This window comes from Camelus ferus, chromosome 27, assembly GCF_009834535.1.
Source record: "Camelus ferus isolate YT-003-E chromosome 27, BCGSAC_Cfer_1.0, whole genome shotgun sequence".
Lineage (NCBI taxonomy): Eukaryota > Metazoa > Chordata > Mammalia > Artiodactyla > Camelidae > Camelus > Camelus ferus.
In genome coordinates this window covers 22,154,628-22,169,814 of record NC_045722.1, presented here as the reverse complement: position 1 = coordinate 22,169,814, position 15,187 = coordinate 22,154,628, and the positions used below count along the sequence as shown (strand labels likewise).

At 45.0% G+C, this 15,187-nt stretch overlaps 1 protein-coding gene across 1 annotated transcript; it reads left to right on the top strand.

The window, feature by feature from the left end:
* Positions 1-892: 892 nt before the first annotated feature.
* On the top strand, positions 893-14,245 carry SNRPA1 (small nuclear ribonucleoprotein polypeptide A'). The gene is made up of 9 exons (XM_032468911.1): positions 893-1,055; positions 2,612-2,759; positions 3,747-3,825; positions 8,459-8,505; positions 8,799-8,901; positions 9,504-9,583; positions 9,983-10,058; positions 10,919-11,012; positions 13,970-14,245. Exons 1-9 carry the CDS (start codon positions 974-976, stop codon positions 14,026-14,028), a joined length of 768 nt encoding a protein of 255 aa, XP_032324802.1. The 5' UTR covers positions 893-973; the 3' UTR covers positions 14,029-14,245.
* Positions 14,246-15,187: the final 942 nt, after the last annotated feature.

Below are 15,187 nucleotides of genomic sequence, written 5' to 3'. Positions count from 1 at the left end.
GTCTGTCCCAGACCTACGTGACCATAGTAAAACTGTCCCCCCAACCAGAGCACAACCCAGACTCCATGGGGAAGCCTCCTGAGCTAAGAGGTTCTTCCTCTGATGTCTCTGCTTGAATTGGACCATTTGAAACTTTGTTTCTTCCGCAAAAGGAGAGAGCGAGCCACGTTTCTTATCCTTTTGATTCAAATTACAGCCCAGATTATGATTAAGCGATCCGGGGAGTAGGATGTTTCCTTAAGTAGAATAAAATGCACAAAAATTTGTGTTCTGCAACATTGATGATGTGCACGAGGACAGTATTTCGCTTCCCTGTGAGGTCTTTGGTACTTAAGCAATTTGAACCAAAAAAAAAAAAAAAAAAAAAAAAGTGAAAGCCAAGCCACAGAGTATGCTCATACCCAGAATATATAAAGAAGTCCCATAATTAATAAGAAAAAGACAAACCAATAGGAAAAAAGAGGTGAAAGCCTCGAATGGGTACTTTGCAAAAGGTATTGGAATGGACAATAAACACGCGCAGTCACAGCTTCCCTTCATCTCAACGTGCACTGATGCATGAGAGAATTCCACTCGGGGGCTTTCACACTGTGCTTAATTTGCGGACACAAATGTCTAGTATCAGGGGCCCTCTGGACTGCAGATGCGCCCGAAGAAAGGGGCCAGAACCACACGGTCCCGACGCGCGCCAGAATCTTGGCAGGGCCAAACCCGGGGGCGTAGCTCCTCGATTGCTTCTGCCTAGACGTCGAGCTGCGCGCGCATGCGCCCGCAGCTACTGGTGCTGCCTGGCGGCGGGGCGCGGGGAACGCCGGGACATGTGTCTGCAGGAGGCGCGGGGCAGGCTGGGAAGTGTGTCTGGAGGAGCGCGGGGCATGCCGGGACGTGTGTCTGCGTGAGGCGCGGGGCACGCCGGGACGTGTGTCTGGCGGGAGGCGCTGCGGCCGCGGCTCCGGGAGCGGGAGGCTACAGGATGGTGAAGCTGACGGCGGAGCTGATCGAGCAGGCGGCGCAGTACACTAACGCCGTGCGGGACCGCGAGCTGGACCTCCGGGGTGAGTGCGGAGGGCGGCCGGTCTGGGGCGTTCCCGTCGTCCCGCGCCCAGCCGCGTGCGCCGAGGGCCTGCGTCCCGCCTCAACCCGGGCCTCGCCAGGCCCGCCCTGCCCGAGTACCGCCGTAGTCGGCGGAAGACCGCCCCTCCGGCTCTTCCGAGGCTTGTCTTCCCACGGCTCCTGCCTGCTCGGGCCGCCTCGACTGCTTCGGGCCCGGAGTCGCGGGCCGCGGTTGGGCTTGACGGCCGTGTGTCCCGTTTGAGCCGTCGCAGTAGATGCTCTGTTAGTGGTCGTGACCCTCGTGCCGAGCAGTGAATACGTTAGAGGGTGTCGGCACGTGCTGCAGTCTTTCCCTGGGAGGGAGGAGAGGAAGTCCGGGGCCAGAAGCGGTTGTTTCCCCCGTGTTTCCTGCTTACCAGCTTCAGTTGTCTGTTTCTCTCTTACCGACCTGTTTCAGCCCGGCCCGCACCGCCGGGTGCCGTGCGTAAGGGATGGGGAAGGCCCCCAGACTACTGAGGTTCCTGCCTGATCCGACCTCAGTGAGGCTCGGTGACGCACTGACAGTGCAGCTCGTGAGCATCCGAGGAGGCGGCTTCTCTGGGGCCAAGACAGTACGGTCTTGGCCAGAGATTTGCTCCCGGGGGGGAAACAGGGTTGCAGGAGCAGCACTGCTTCGGGCTCTGCTTTCTGCTTGGATTCCTTGCTGACAAAGCGCGGTGCTGGCCTCTTGTTGGAATTCAGCTTCTCAGAGAAAGGTTCCGTTCAAGAGGAATGGGCCACTTTTACAGTCTTGGCACAGGCGGGTCTCAAGTGCATACAGTGCTGCGGACACTTACTTCGGTGCAGCACTTACTTTGGCGTATCCCTTACAGCTATGAATTGTGTACTTGAACCGTGGCTGGGTCAACTTCCTCTAGCACCTAGCACGATAGTTGTGCCCTATTAGACAAATCAGTGAGTATTTGAGTGAATTGTTCACAGGGTGACTTACCTTTGTGTATAAACCACTGACTTTCAACTCTGGGTTGGCACTAGGGGAGGTGAAGTAAGGGGAACTGTCGTCATATCACGAAGGTGTCCTGATAAGTTAGTTCCATGCATCTGTCCTGTAGGAATGCAAAAGAGGGGGAGAACTGTTGTCCACAATACGTGAGACAGGCTTGGACACTGGCAATAAGCAGCTCACGGTGCAGGTTCCTGTTCTGCCGCTGAACTAGCTCTGGGCTTCGCTTAGAGCGGTGTGACGCATCTTGTAAATAGTCTCAGAAATGTTAGCCACCAATATTACTGTCAGTAGTAGTCTTATCCTTACTGTCCTGTCCTGTCATCATCACTGCTGGACCCTTGGCTTAGTGGCAGCTGGGACATGTGATTGTCCCATTCCTGGTCTTAGGCGCCAGTACCTTGCAGTGTTTGGCACACACAGCACAGGTGCTAGGTAGACACTTCCCAAATGAATGAAAGCTTTGTTCCCATTACCATAAAATGCTGCTAATGTTTGAAGGTACCTTTTAACTGTATTAATCCTCGGATGATTTTTTTCCCCTCCTTTTCACAGGGTATAAAATTCCTGTCATTGAAAACCTAGGTGCAACCTTAGACCAGTTTGATGCGATTGATTTTTCTGACAATGAAATCAGGAAACTGGATGGTTTTCCTTTGTTGAGAAGACTGAAAACATTATTAGTGAATAACAATAGAATATGGTAAGTGTCTACTAGTGGAAAGTAATTTTTTTTTCCTCTAGAGTAAACGTTGCAGAGTTCCCTGAAGAAGTTGTAGTGCATACTGCTGGTTAAAGCTACTTAATTTCTTCTGAAATGAGAATTGAGCTGCACGTTTCCTACACAGATCCAGAGATTAATTTGGCATTGCTGTAGTCTTATCTGTGTCTGTTCAGAAATCTTGGGTATTTATATATTCACGGTAAATTTCTGGTTTAAATTAATAACATGCTTCTTTACACTCATTTTGGCTTATTTCTAAAGTGATAATTATTCTCTGTGACCATTCTCAGAAAGGTCATATTAAAAAGATAATGTAAAATTTAAGTTATATTTTTGACCCAACATCTCATTCTACCTCATATCGTCTGCTGTTTTTCTTTCACTACAACTGATTTTTAGGCTACTACTTATTGAAATGGAGATTTGTTTTTTGGACCCTCTTTCATTGTCTCTGTGTAAATTTTATCAGAGAAAAGTTATTTAAGGTCTATAAACGATGTCTTCAAGAAGTTGTGGGTGGTGAGTTGCTTTTTCTAAATAGTTGGATTTCTCATGAATTAACTATTCCATCCTGTTTAATTGTTGGGTGTCTTGCACTGAGCTGTGAATGCAGATTCACTTGATTTCCCTGCTACCCACACAGAAGTCACGAGATGAGCCAAGTGGTCTGTTCTACACCGGAGGTTCTCCTTTCCATGGGTTTCATTAGACGGTGTGGCAGTGGAAAGAGCCCTGGGCAGCTGTCAGGAGGCGTGGGTTCTAAAATCACCCACTCTTCTGTCGCCTCTGTGACACCAGGCAGTTCCTTCTTTGTGCCTTGATTTCCTTCTGTCGGAGAGGGCGTTGGAAGAAAGATCTCTAAAGTTCTGCCCACTTTGAAGTCTGAAGTCCTCTGGTCAGGGACCAGGTAAAACTGTTAGCTTACTTAATTTTCCCTTTTTCTCAGAGTCTCTATTCTTATTGCAGCCGCATAGGTGAAGGACTTGATCAGGCGCTGCCCTGCCTGACAGAACTCATTCTCACCAACAACAGTCTGGTGGAACTGGTAAGAGGATCCAGGGGAAAGCGGGTTTGTGGGGAGGGGTTAAAGGTACCACGTGCCCCTTATAGAGAAGTTGCAAAATCCAGAAAATTATCTCAGCATCCTTTTTCTTTGTCTTTTTCTTCATTAATTCAGTGTCTGGGCCTTTTTGGTTATGTGTTGTAACAGTGTTCCATGCTCTAGCTCACCGTTTGACTCTCTTAGGGTTTTTTTTGTTTGTTTTTTAAATATATTTTTGTTGAAGTATAGTCAGTTTACAATGTTGTGTCAATTTCTGGTGTACAGCACAATACTTCAGTCATATAGGAACATACATATATTTGTTTTCATATTTTTTTCACCATAGGTTACTATAGGATACTGAATATAGTTCCCTGTTCTGTATGGTATAAACTTGTTGTATATCTAGCAAATCTAGAGCTCCTAATTTATCCCTTTCCACCCTCCTCCCACCCTGGTAACCATAAGTTTGTTTTCTACGTCTGTGAGTCTGTTTCTGTTTTGTAAACAAGTTCATTTGTCTTTTTTTCTTAGATACCACATGTAAGTGATAATCATATGGTATTTTTCTTTCTCTGGCTTACTTCACTTAGAATGACATTCTTTAGGTCCATCCATGTTGCTGCAAATGGTATTTTATTCTTTTTTATGGCTGAATACTATTCCATTGTACAAATATACCACAGCTTCTTTATCCAGTCACCTATCTATGGACATTTAGGTTGTTTCCATGTTTTGGCTTATTGTAAATAGTGCTGCTATGCACATTGGGGTGTATGTCTCATTTTGAATTAAGATTCCTTCTGGATATATGCCCAGGAGTGGGATTGTTGGGTCATATGGTAAGTCTATTTTTAGTTTTTTTGAGGAATCTCCATACTGTTTCCCATAATGGCTGTACCCATTTACATTCCCACCAGTGGTGTAGGAGGGTTCCCTTTTCTCCACACCCTTTCCAGCATTTACTGTTCATGGACTTTTGAATGATGGCCATTCTGACTGGTGTGAGGTGATACCTTACAGTAGTTTTGATTTGCATTTCTCTGATAATTAGCAATATTGAGCATTTTTTCATGTGCATATTGGCCATTTATATGTCTTCATTGGAGAATTGTTTGTTTAGATCTTCTGCCCATTTTTGGATTGTGTTGTTTGAGATCTTAATAGAGAAGTTCCTGATTCAGTGTAGTCCACTTTATCGATCTTTTTTTTGTTGTTTTTAGCTCTTTTGGTTGGTTGTCTGTTAAGCTTCCACCACCCCAGGGTCATAAAGAAACTCATCTGTGCTGTTTTCTAGAATTGCAGTGTCCCATATGGTAGCCACTAGCCACAAGTGGCTGATTTGAATTAAGATGTACTAGAACTTGGGAATTCGGGATTTGTAGATACACACTACTATGTATAAAATAGATAAACAACAAGGTCGTGCTGTATGACATGGGTAACTATAGTCAATACTTTGTAATGACCAGAATTGAAAAAGAATATAAAAAGGAAAATAGATGTGTGTGTGTATATATATATATAATATATATGATTCACTGTAAACCAGAAATTAACACAGCATTGTAAATCAACTATACTTCAATTAAAAAAAAGTTTAAAAAAAAGATGTACTAGAACTGTAAAATACACAACAGATTCCAGAGGCTTAGCACCCAGAAAAAAGAATGTAAATTATCAGTACTTTTCATATATTGATAGTGAAATGATAATATTTGGGGAAATAGGTTAAACAATGTATTGTTAAATTTACTTTCACCTGTTCTGTTTTCCTGTAGCTACCAGAAAATTACTTTTGTGCATATATTAAATTCTGTTGGACAGTTTCACTCTAGAATCTGTTGTTTTACTCCATGTTGAAAGCAACAATCCACTTGAAGTTGATTTTCCTATGAGATAAGGGGGCAAGTTTCATTTTCTCTATTTGGATCTGCTTATTTTGATCTCTTTCTTTTTATGCCTTTTAAATTTCTGTTGTGTGTATAATTTTTAACAAAATTTGAGCTTATACATAGCTTGAGTAAATTGTTTTGTAACCTAAATTTTTCATTTAAATATTAGATGTGTAAGTCCATATTATATAACTCGATTTTAGGTTATTCTTCCTTAATCCTGTCGTCCCTATTTCCCTGAACATTCCTCTCCTGGTGGACTGGGTTTGTATCTTCCTTCAGATTCCCACAGGAGTACTTGACTCCAAAAGTAAGAAAGTACTGATCAGGGGATATGCCTTTCTAAACTATGAGGTGTAGAACCCAGAGTGTGCATTGATTAGGAAGCTGTGGCATGACACATGTCACTCTGCATAAAGGTGATGGTGAAGATAGAGGCTGAGTTTGTCCTAATCTTACATGACAGCGGATTTGACTATTTCCCTGGTGTTCTGTCAGTTGTAGTTTTATATATCTTTAGGCTATCTTATGTGATATCTACAAATTTTATATATCTTACTGGTGAAGTGAGCTTTTTATCATATGTTGTGACCCTCTCTCTGAGTGCTGTTTTACCTGGATGTCCGTTTTATCTGCTGCACTGTACCAAAACAAGCTGTCTTTCAATTGGTATTTGCATAATTTTTTTCCATCCAAAATTTACTTTTGTTTTTCTGTACTTAAATATTTTAAATTTGTTTCTTGAAAACAGCATATGATAGGATTCTTTTTTTTAATCCAGTCTGAAATCTGTCTTTTAAATGAAATAGTTTGTTTATATTTAGTGTAATTACTGGTATTTTTGAGTTGGTCTTCTCTCTTTTCTAGAATTTTTTATTTGTCCCATCCATCTGCATTCCTTTTTCTCTCCTTTATTGCTCTCTCTCTTTTTATCATTCCATTTTCTCTTCTAATAGTTTAGAAATTAACTATTAAATAGACTCTGTTTCTATTTTTAGAATCCTAGGAGTTAAAATACACCTATATTATCTAAGTTTAAAGTTAACCAGTACTTTTACCCCTCCTAAACAGTGCAGCATCCTTAAACATTTCACCCCCATCAAGACATCATTGTTTTACACAGTCTGTATATATGTGTGTGTGTGTGACAGAAGTTACCATTATTCCTTTCTTGTTTTTTTTCAGCTTTATTGAGGTATGATTGACAAACAAAAAACATATATTTAAGGAGTGCAATGTGAATTTTGATATATGTATACATTGTGAAATGATTGCTACAGATTAACTATCCATCACTTCACAGTTATCTTTTCATGTGTGCAGTTAGAATACTTGAACTTAACTTTTTTAATCAAATCAAGAATACAGTGTGCTATTTTTAACTATCGTCACTATGTTGTACATTAAGTCCAGAACCTATTTATCTTATAACTGAAAGTTTCTCCTCCCTAGTCAATATCTTACCTCCCACTGTCCCCCGTCCCCTAGCCTCTGGTAACCACCATTCCACCCTCATTACGATAAGTGGGACTCCACACATAAGTGAGGTCGTGCAATATTTGTCCTCCTTTGTTCCTTTTGGGTCATTCTTTAGATTTCTTGGAGTGATGGCAGGCGGGTCTCAAGCTCAGGCGCTCCCTTGGGTGGTGAAGTGTTGACAGGTGGCAGCTGTCTGAGCCGCGGGCCCTGCTCCCCTCCCTGCTTCTGTCTGAACTTCTTTTCTCATGCCCCTCTTGCCCGTCCTGTGCCATTTAGATCTGGTCCTAGCAGTTTCTCCTCTGTGTAGGGCTCTGTTCGGGGACAGGGGTAGGGGCGGCTTAATTTCTGATTAGCGTTAAGAGTGAAGGCCCAAAGGCCTTCAGGACTTGTCACACACTTAGGGTGCCCATCGGTGGCTGTGCCTATTCTTTGGCTGTGGTTCTCAAGCTGTGTGCCTGTTGGTCACTTTAAAGTTTGGAGGTTTGTCGGATGCCTCTGCCTTCCCTCGACATCTTCCTGTACAAACGCTGTCACCATGCGAGTCTCGTAGCTTTCACAGTAGTTTGTCCTTGCGTGCCCCTGTTTTAGGTTCTTGCCACAATACCTCTTCCTCTAGTTGGGTTGTAGCTGTTGACCAGAGATTTTTGGTTTCTCTATCCTTGTTGGACCATGTTTTATGCAACAGTCGGGGAAGATTGAAAAACTAACCTTCCTTCCCTCCTTTTTTTTTTTTTTTTAAACTCCTTGTCCTTGAAAAATGTATTTGAAGAGATTGAGAGTAGCCTAGAATAAAGGTGCCTTCCCTCAAATATGACGTGCCGGTGTTGCTCCCAGCACCAAAGGTACTAGCAGGAAACACCACCTCACAGCAAGATCCTGGCCTGAGGTTCCCTGTATGAGTTAACTTGTTCCAAACTTATGTCAGCTTTCACATTGCTGACTTATCTAAATCATTGCTTTAAAATCAGTAGCCCTTTTGAGCTTGCTACAGGAAATCAACTTTTTTGGGTCTCTTCTGTTGAGACAGAAACTGTTACAGCCAAGATTTTAAGCTTAAGAAAACTCAAATTCATTAACTAGTTTATTCAGTAAAAATTTATGAAGCATCTATACATCATGATGTGCTAGTATTGTGCTACGTGCTGGAGCAGTAAAAAAAATAAAAATAAAAGACAAGTCCTTGCTCCAAAGGCATCCACCATCTCTAAGTATCAGAATAGGATGCAGTGTCCGTGTTCTTACCAGTGGCTGTTACTTTACAGGGTGACCTGGACCCTTTGGCATCTCTCAAATCACTGACTTATCTAAGGTAAGGAAGTTATTTGTGGTGACAGTGAAGTCCTTTAAAGTAACACCATTACCAGCCTTGATCTTAAAGCAATCAGTTAGTAAAAAGTACCTTTAAGTAACAAATATTGAAAATACTTCCTTTGGGCCCAGTGCTCGATTAAAATTTCCCTAGTGTTAAGTTGTCATGACCCTGAAATGCGCAGAATAGTGAACTTTTCCTTAATTCAGGGACTCATTAGATTTTATTAAAACGGACCTCTTGAATGCTGTGCTATGAACAAGATTGGCATTATATTGTTCCTTTTCTTGTAGTATTTTAAGAAATCCTGTAACAAACAAGAAGCATTACAGACTATATGTAATTTATAAAGTTCCACAAGTCAGAGTGCTGGATTTCCAGAAGGTGAAACTGAAAGTGAGTATTGCTCTGTTGTAAGTCACTATAGACTGGTGTGCTTTCCTTTATACTTTTGTTACTGATTTTTGTAAACTTGCCCAATGAGTTTTGTCTTTGGTTTCTGATAAAAATGTGCGTGGCGGGAGGGACATGTTAAGGCAGTTTTTTTTTCATAGCAGAGTTTAGGCTAGGACTTGGAGTTAAAGCTGTCTTACGTGGTGTTGGTGATTTCAGAGGTAGCATGGTCTCAGGGCCACAGTGAGCACTCTCCCCAGCAGGGTGTCTGCTTAGATACATTCCCTTTGGGGAGCTTAATATAACCCATCCTCAGCAGCTTTAATTGTTGGAATGATTTTCCCCTTATGGGGAGATTTTTTTTTAAAACCTTCTTAGTTCCTTGGGAGCCCCTCCTTGAAAACTAGGAGTGGGAACTTTCCTCAGGGAGCTTTCCCAGAGAAGGCAAGACCCCTGAGTCTCCTTTGAACTGGAAATGGGCTTCTTGGTATTTTTACCAGCCCAGAGTGTTTCAGGAGAGTTTTCTTCCATGTTTTTCTGAGGAATGCATCTCAATGCACGTGGTATTCCTGTGTCCATTAACTCTGTGTGTGGTGTCGCTGTAGGAGCGTCAGGAGGCAGAGAAAATGTTCAAGGGCAAACGGGGTGCACAGCTTGCAAAGGATATTGCCAGGAGGAGCAAAACGTAAGATCCGGGTATCTGACTTCACTCCACTTCCCCTTCAGAAACACTGTCTGTCTGGCATTTTGCCTCCTGCAGAAAGAAACAAAAGCCCTGCAATCACATAGCAGTAAATTTGCGTGATGATCCGCTACAACCATCAGTGGTCCGTAGGTCACATCAAATTTCTTCCAGCAGAGCAAATATTGCAGTGTCCAGCCTTACTGCGATGTTACCCACATCCTCCTTTCTGGGAAGATGAACGGGGTGGTGTTTCTGAAGGAGAGAGTTTATCGTATCAGTTTGTTAACAAAGATAAGATACTACACTGGTTGAATTACTTTCAAAAGCTTTTGAAAGTAAAAGAGAAGCAGTTTCTGTTGGTCTGGATTTGACAGTTGTGTTCTTCCCTCCCCTCCCAAGTTTCAATCCAGGTGCCGGTTTGCCAACTGACAAGAAGAAAGGTGGGCCGTCTCCAGGGGATGTGGAAGCAATCAAGGTAGTAATATGTTTACTGTATATAAAATAGATAAACAACAAGGACCTACAGTAGAGCATATGGAACTCTGTTCAGTTTCTTATAATAACATATAATGGAAAAGAATCTGAAAAGAAAGTAAATATATATGTATAACTGAATCACTGCTGTGTAATTCACAACTGAAACTAACATTGTAAGTCAACTAGACTTCAATAAAAAGTTAAAAGAAAAAAGGTAGGGATGTTTTAGGGTTCTTGGACTGAAGTGAGCTGTTACGGGTTCAAGAAACAAGAGTATGTAATGTACCAAGTGATATGTCAGACATTGCAGCTTCTCCTCACAGTTGGGAGAATCCAGCTATATTTTTGTGAGGAACAAGCTGTATTTTTGTATGACCAGACTTTGACTGGAATTAATTACATAAGTCGGTCAAAGTCAGGGCAGCGCTGGTCTTTCTCATCTTCCCAGCATGCTTTTCTTTGAACAGTTAGTGACCATTGCATGTTGCCTTAGTTTTTACTTCCAAAGATTTGTTGTCTGAAAGATCCTGCTTGATGAGAAATCCTCATTTTATAATATTGTCTCCTAAAGTATCCAGTAGCATAATTCCAAGTAGGTACTTCAGTTAGGTGAAAATTTAGGACACATACAGTGATTATTTGCTCTCTTATAAGAGGTTCTGCATCTCTTTACCAATTTGGGAAATTTATAATTTGGCTTTTGGGTTGATTTCAGTGTGCCAGTAAAATTCTTCCCCCAACAAAGAACTATTTAATATTCTAGCTTGGAAAGATGGTGTGAATTTCTCTAAGTGTTTTCTCAGTGGCCGATCTAAGTAGATAAAGTAACTGTCGTCTGCACTGTCTTCTGCCATCCAGAGCGCCATAGCGAACGCGTCAACCCTGGCTGAAGTGGAGCGGCTGAAGGGCTTGCTGCAGTCCGGCCAGATCCCCGGCAGAGAGCGCAGAGCAGGTCAGGAAATGATGTTCTGTCTTTGTACTTCCAAAGTAAGAGCACACTCGAGTGACCCCGCGCCAGTCCCGATCCGAGATTGCTAGGGTTGTGCCTCGTGACCATCTAACCTAATGTACACAAAGTTCCTTTAAACACCCTTTGAAGAGAAATCATGTGACAATGTTACACCATGGGGTTTTTGTATGTAAAAGTTGAAGCAAATGCTATTTCACAGCCATCAAGTGAGACTGAATCAAGGCCTTCTGCCGCTGCACGTGTCGGGTCGCCTCATGGGCAGGGACACAGGCTGCAGAGCCACTCCACCTGGGCCAAGCTCAGTCCTTGGGTAACTTTCTTAATCCCCACTTAATTGTCTGTCTCATCTTTAAAGCTGAGACGGTAATAGTGCCGACCTCACGAGGTCACAGGGGCGCCGAGCAGACTCTGCGCAGACAGCACATAGCACAGGCCAGGGCCTTGGAAGTGTCAGCTGTCCTGACAGTCGTGTCAGGCGGCATGCTGGGCGCTGGGGTAGAGAGTGAGGCCACCCCAGTCATGCGCGTTACAGGTTTTGGTGTGAACGTGACTGGGGACCTCTAACTAGACCAGCAGCTCGGGGCAGGTTTCCTGGGGGAGATAATGTGTGAACTGAAGCTAAAAAACAAGTGAGACATTCACTAGACCTGTGGTTCTCGCTGTGGTCCTTGGGCCCCTGGGGGTTTGGGAGGGAAACTTCCTATATTAACACCACGGCGTATTTGCTTTTCTTTTTCTTTAATGGTATTAACACTTGTACCTGCTGGTTCAAAAGCAAGGCTGGGTAAAATTGGCGCCTCAGCACAGGTCAGGGCGGACCGAAGGGTGTTGCTAGGTGTCATTCCACACTGCCCTGTACTCCGCCGTCAGTGAACTGTGTACAGGTTTGCTTAGGAATGTCCTTCCTGAGGCAGTGAGGACTAGTAGTGCTATTAACTACCGCCCCATGCGTGGCGTCTCTCTGGAGATCCAGGGGATGGAGTCCGGCGCACAGAGCATTCTGCACCCAGGTGGGGCTGTCTGCCCGCACCATGCACCTGCTCCACCCTTGAGGCAGGTGGCTTCTCCAGCAGGAAGTGAAGTGAGCTTGTCACATCAGAATGGCTCATGGTGCCTGTTACCAATGATGATACTCAGAACTTTAGGCAAAAATTAGAGGTTGGAAAACTTTTATCTACAACTGTAACCTGATAGTTTCCCAGGACTTCTGGACTTTTCCTGTGGAAAGTGTTGGTATTCATGAATGTGATATTTTGGACACGGTGTAACGAAATGGGTCAGCATTTGAAAATCCGCGTGACTTAGCGACCCAGTGTTTTCCAAGGCGATGCTGGAGCGTGTGTGACGTTCAGTGATGATGAGCTTTCGGACTGCACGTTGCCATCTAGGGCCTGGTGTGACAGGAGGCATCCACAGCTGTCTGCGGAGGCCACGAAAATACCCGTCCCTTTCCTAACCACCTGTCTGTGCGAGGCTCATGTTCCCTCCAGCCTTCGGTCAGAACGACATCGTGTAGCCGGGGAACGATGAGTCCAAATGAGGGTCCATCTGCCTGCTGTCCGCCAGGCGCTACAGAGACGGGCAGAAATAGACAGTGAGGCCAGCCTGCTCACTAAAGATGTTTGCTTTAGAAAATTCTGTTACATTTTATAAAATTGTAAGTATTAACATGTAGTAGATTTATTGTTTCTTAAAATACTCTTAATTTTTAATACAGTGTCAATAAATGTAATCTATTTGAACAGAGGCTCTTTGGGTCCTAAAAGTAAAATATTTGAGAACTGTTTGACAAAGGCAGAGGGGCGTTCTAGTGGGGAGGAAACCACACCAGCAAGAAACTTGTGGTTAAGGAGCCTCACACACTTGATCTGAGGAGGACAGTGTGAGCGGAGGGCCAGGGATGCAGGCAGTGTTGCCAGATGGGCCACAGTGAGGACGTGAGCCAGGGCACTGCAGGCCACATGGTGGGTCAGGTCTGGGGTCCTCAGAACAAAAGAAGTCCATGGAAGGCTTTCAAGGCTTAATGGTGACAGGGTGGGGGGAACACAACGTCAAATTGCTTATTGTGACTGCAGGATGACAGAATTTCTGAGTTAACGTGCTTCCCCTAGAATGTTCTGTTTGGGCCTTACCTGAGCACACACGGAGCACGCTGAGGAGAGGGTTCTCTGGATCTCAGCAGGCCCGGGCTTCTGAGGGGCACTTCCCAGTGATGTTCTTTCTTGGTAGTTTGTGTGTCTTGAAATGTGATGTTTGGGTCCAGCTGTAGAAACAGTAGGCTCAAACTTGAGTAATTTTCCCAAACATTGACAGGGTTAAAACATTTCCTTTTTCAGAATACACTGACTCAAATATCTGCAATAAATTGTTGACAAATATAACAACCATTTGGAGGGGGGAGGGTATTGCTGAGTGGTAGAGGGCTTGCCTAACATGCATGAGGTCTTGGGTTCAATCCCCAGCATCTCCACCAATCAGTCAATCAATACACCTAATCCCCCCACCAAAAAAAAGTGTATGACAGCCATTTGGTTGTCGTTGCTGTATTTTCCTAACGTAGAGACAGTAAAGTCACTAACTATTCCCAGTATCTGGCATGTAGTAGGTATCCAGGCGTTCTGTTTTGTTTTAAGTGTTCCTCTAGTTTCTTTGCGCGTAGCAGTGGCAAGAACAAAACAAAGTATAAGCTTTTCATCCTCACAAAAACCGAATTAGCTTGACCACAGTGGGTTAGAATGACACACAACAGGTTTGACTTTCTAAGTTCGTGACCCTTTCCCTTAGGAACTAATTTCCCATACCTGCCAAGACAGGTGGTCTCTGGGCTCCCAGAGACCTAGTCCCAGGCCTAGCCTGTAGCAGCCCCATGGGGTAGACGCACGCACACGGGGCAAGCACATGCTCTCAGGTCGGTGTGACCCCTGGCTTTTTTTCCCTAGGCCCCACTGATGACGGCGAAGAGGAGATGGAAGAAGACACAGTCACCAACGGGTCCTGAGTGGCGCGGCTTCTCAGAGTCTACGGGATGCAGAGTGGGCCCACTTGGGACAGGTCCTGTCCTGCTTTTGGAATAATAGCCTTGTTTCTGTCAGCAAAGTAGAGTTCATAAGCATCATGGAACTGGTTCAAACTGCTGCTGGTAATTTTGTAATATAAACTTTGAAATCTAAATCCCCATTTTCTACAAATAGTAAAAATAAAGGCACTGGCACGGCTGGCTTGCACGTCATTGGCTGCAATGGGCGCATTTCAGGGAACGGCAGGAGGGCGCATCCCTAGGTAGGCATCCTCCAGGAAGGGTTCGGATTTTTCAGTTCTGAGTAAAACCCACGGCTGTCTGTGTGCTGCCGGTGATGGTCTGAGAGACCTGGGGGTCTCCAGTGAGTGTTCTCCTGTGTGAAGAGTAACAAGGGCCCCATTAAAGGCAGCCAGGCTTTAGGGCTTTACGGGAGGCAGCATCCTTGGAAGTTCTTCTTTTCCTCTGCATCCGAATGTCACGCAAACAGCAAACTGCAGACTGGAGAGATGAAGGGATGAGAGTGACTGTAAAGCCTGCTGTCAGCCAGTGGGGCTCCAGCGGCAGGGCAGCACGGAGCAGGGTTAGGACGGGTGGAGGTGGAGGGGCGCGGGCTGCACGGAGTCGGCGAGGCATGGCGGCCACATGGCTCCGGGCGCCCCCGCCACCCTCCCACCTCCGCTGCACCCTGTCGTGGCCGGCATGGGCTCACCTGAAAAGTGGGGTGGTGGTGGAGAGTGCCTTCGCACCTGTCTTTTCTCACCTGCTGGCGTTGATATGGGTTGTTTTTTAAAGCTCCCTAGTGATTCTAAATGTGAGAAATGCTCTTCTCAGTAGGCCCTGGGAAGAAGGTGAAGGGACTCTGCCTTGGAGGGGTTGACGGTCCAGCAGGGGAGGCAGGAGCACAGCTGAGAGGAGAGACCTGGCAGAGCCTGTGGAAACGGGGGCAGTGGGCGCAGGCTTCGGGAGCCCCAGCCTTTGGAGTTCCTCAGCGGGGCCCTCAGCCAGTGCCCTTCCTGCCCCAGTGCGCGGCGAGCCTGCTGGGGGCCTTGGCAGGCACGTGGTCTTGGATAGGGCCGGAGGCTCTGCAGGTTCCAAGGTGCCGTCCCTCGGAGGACAGCCCTCGGAGTTGTGGCCTCAC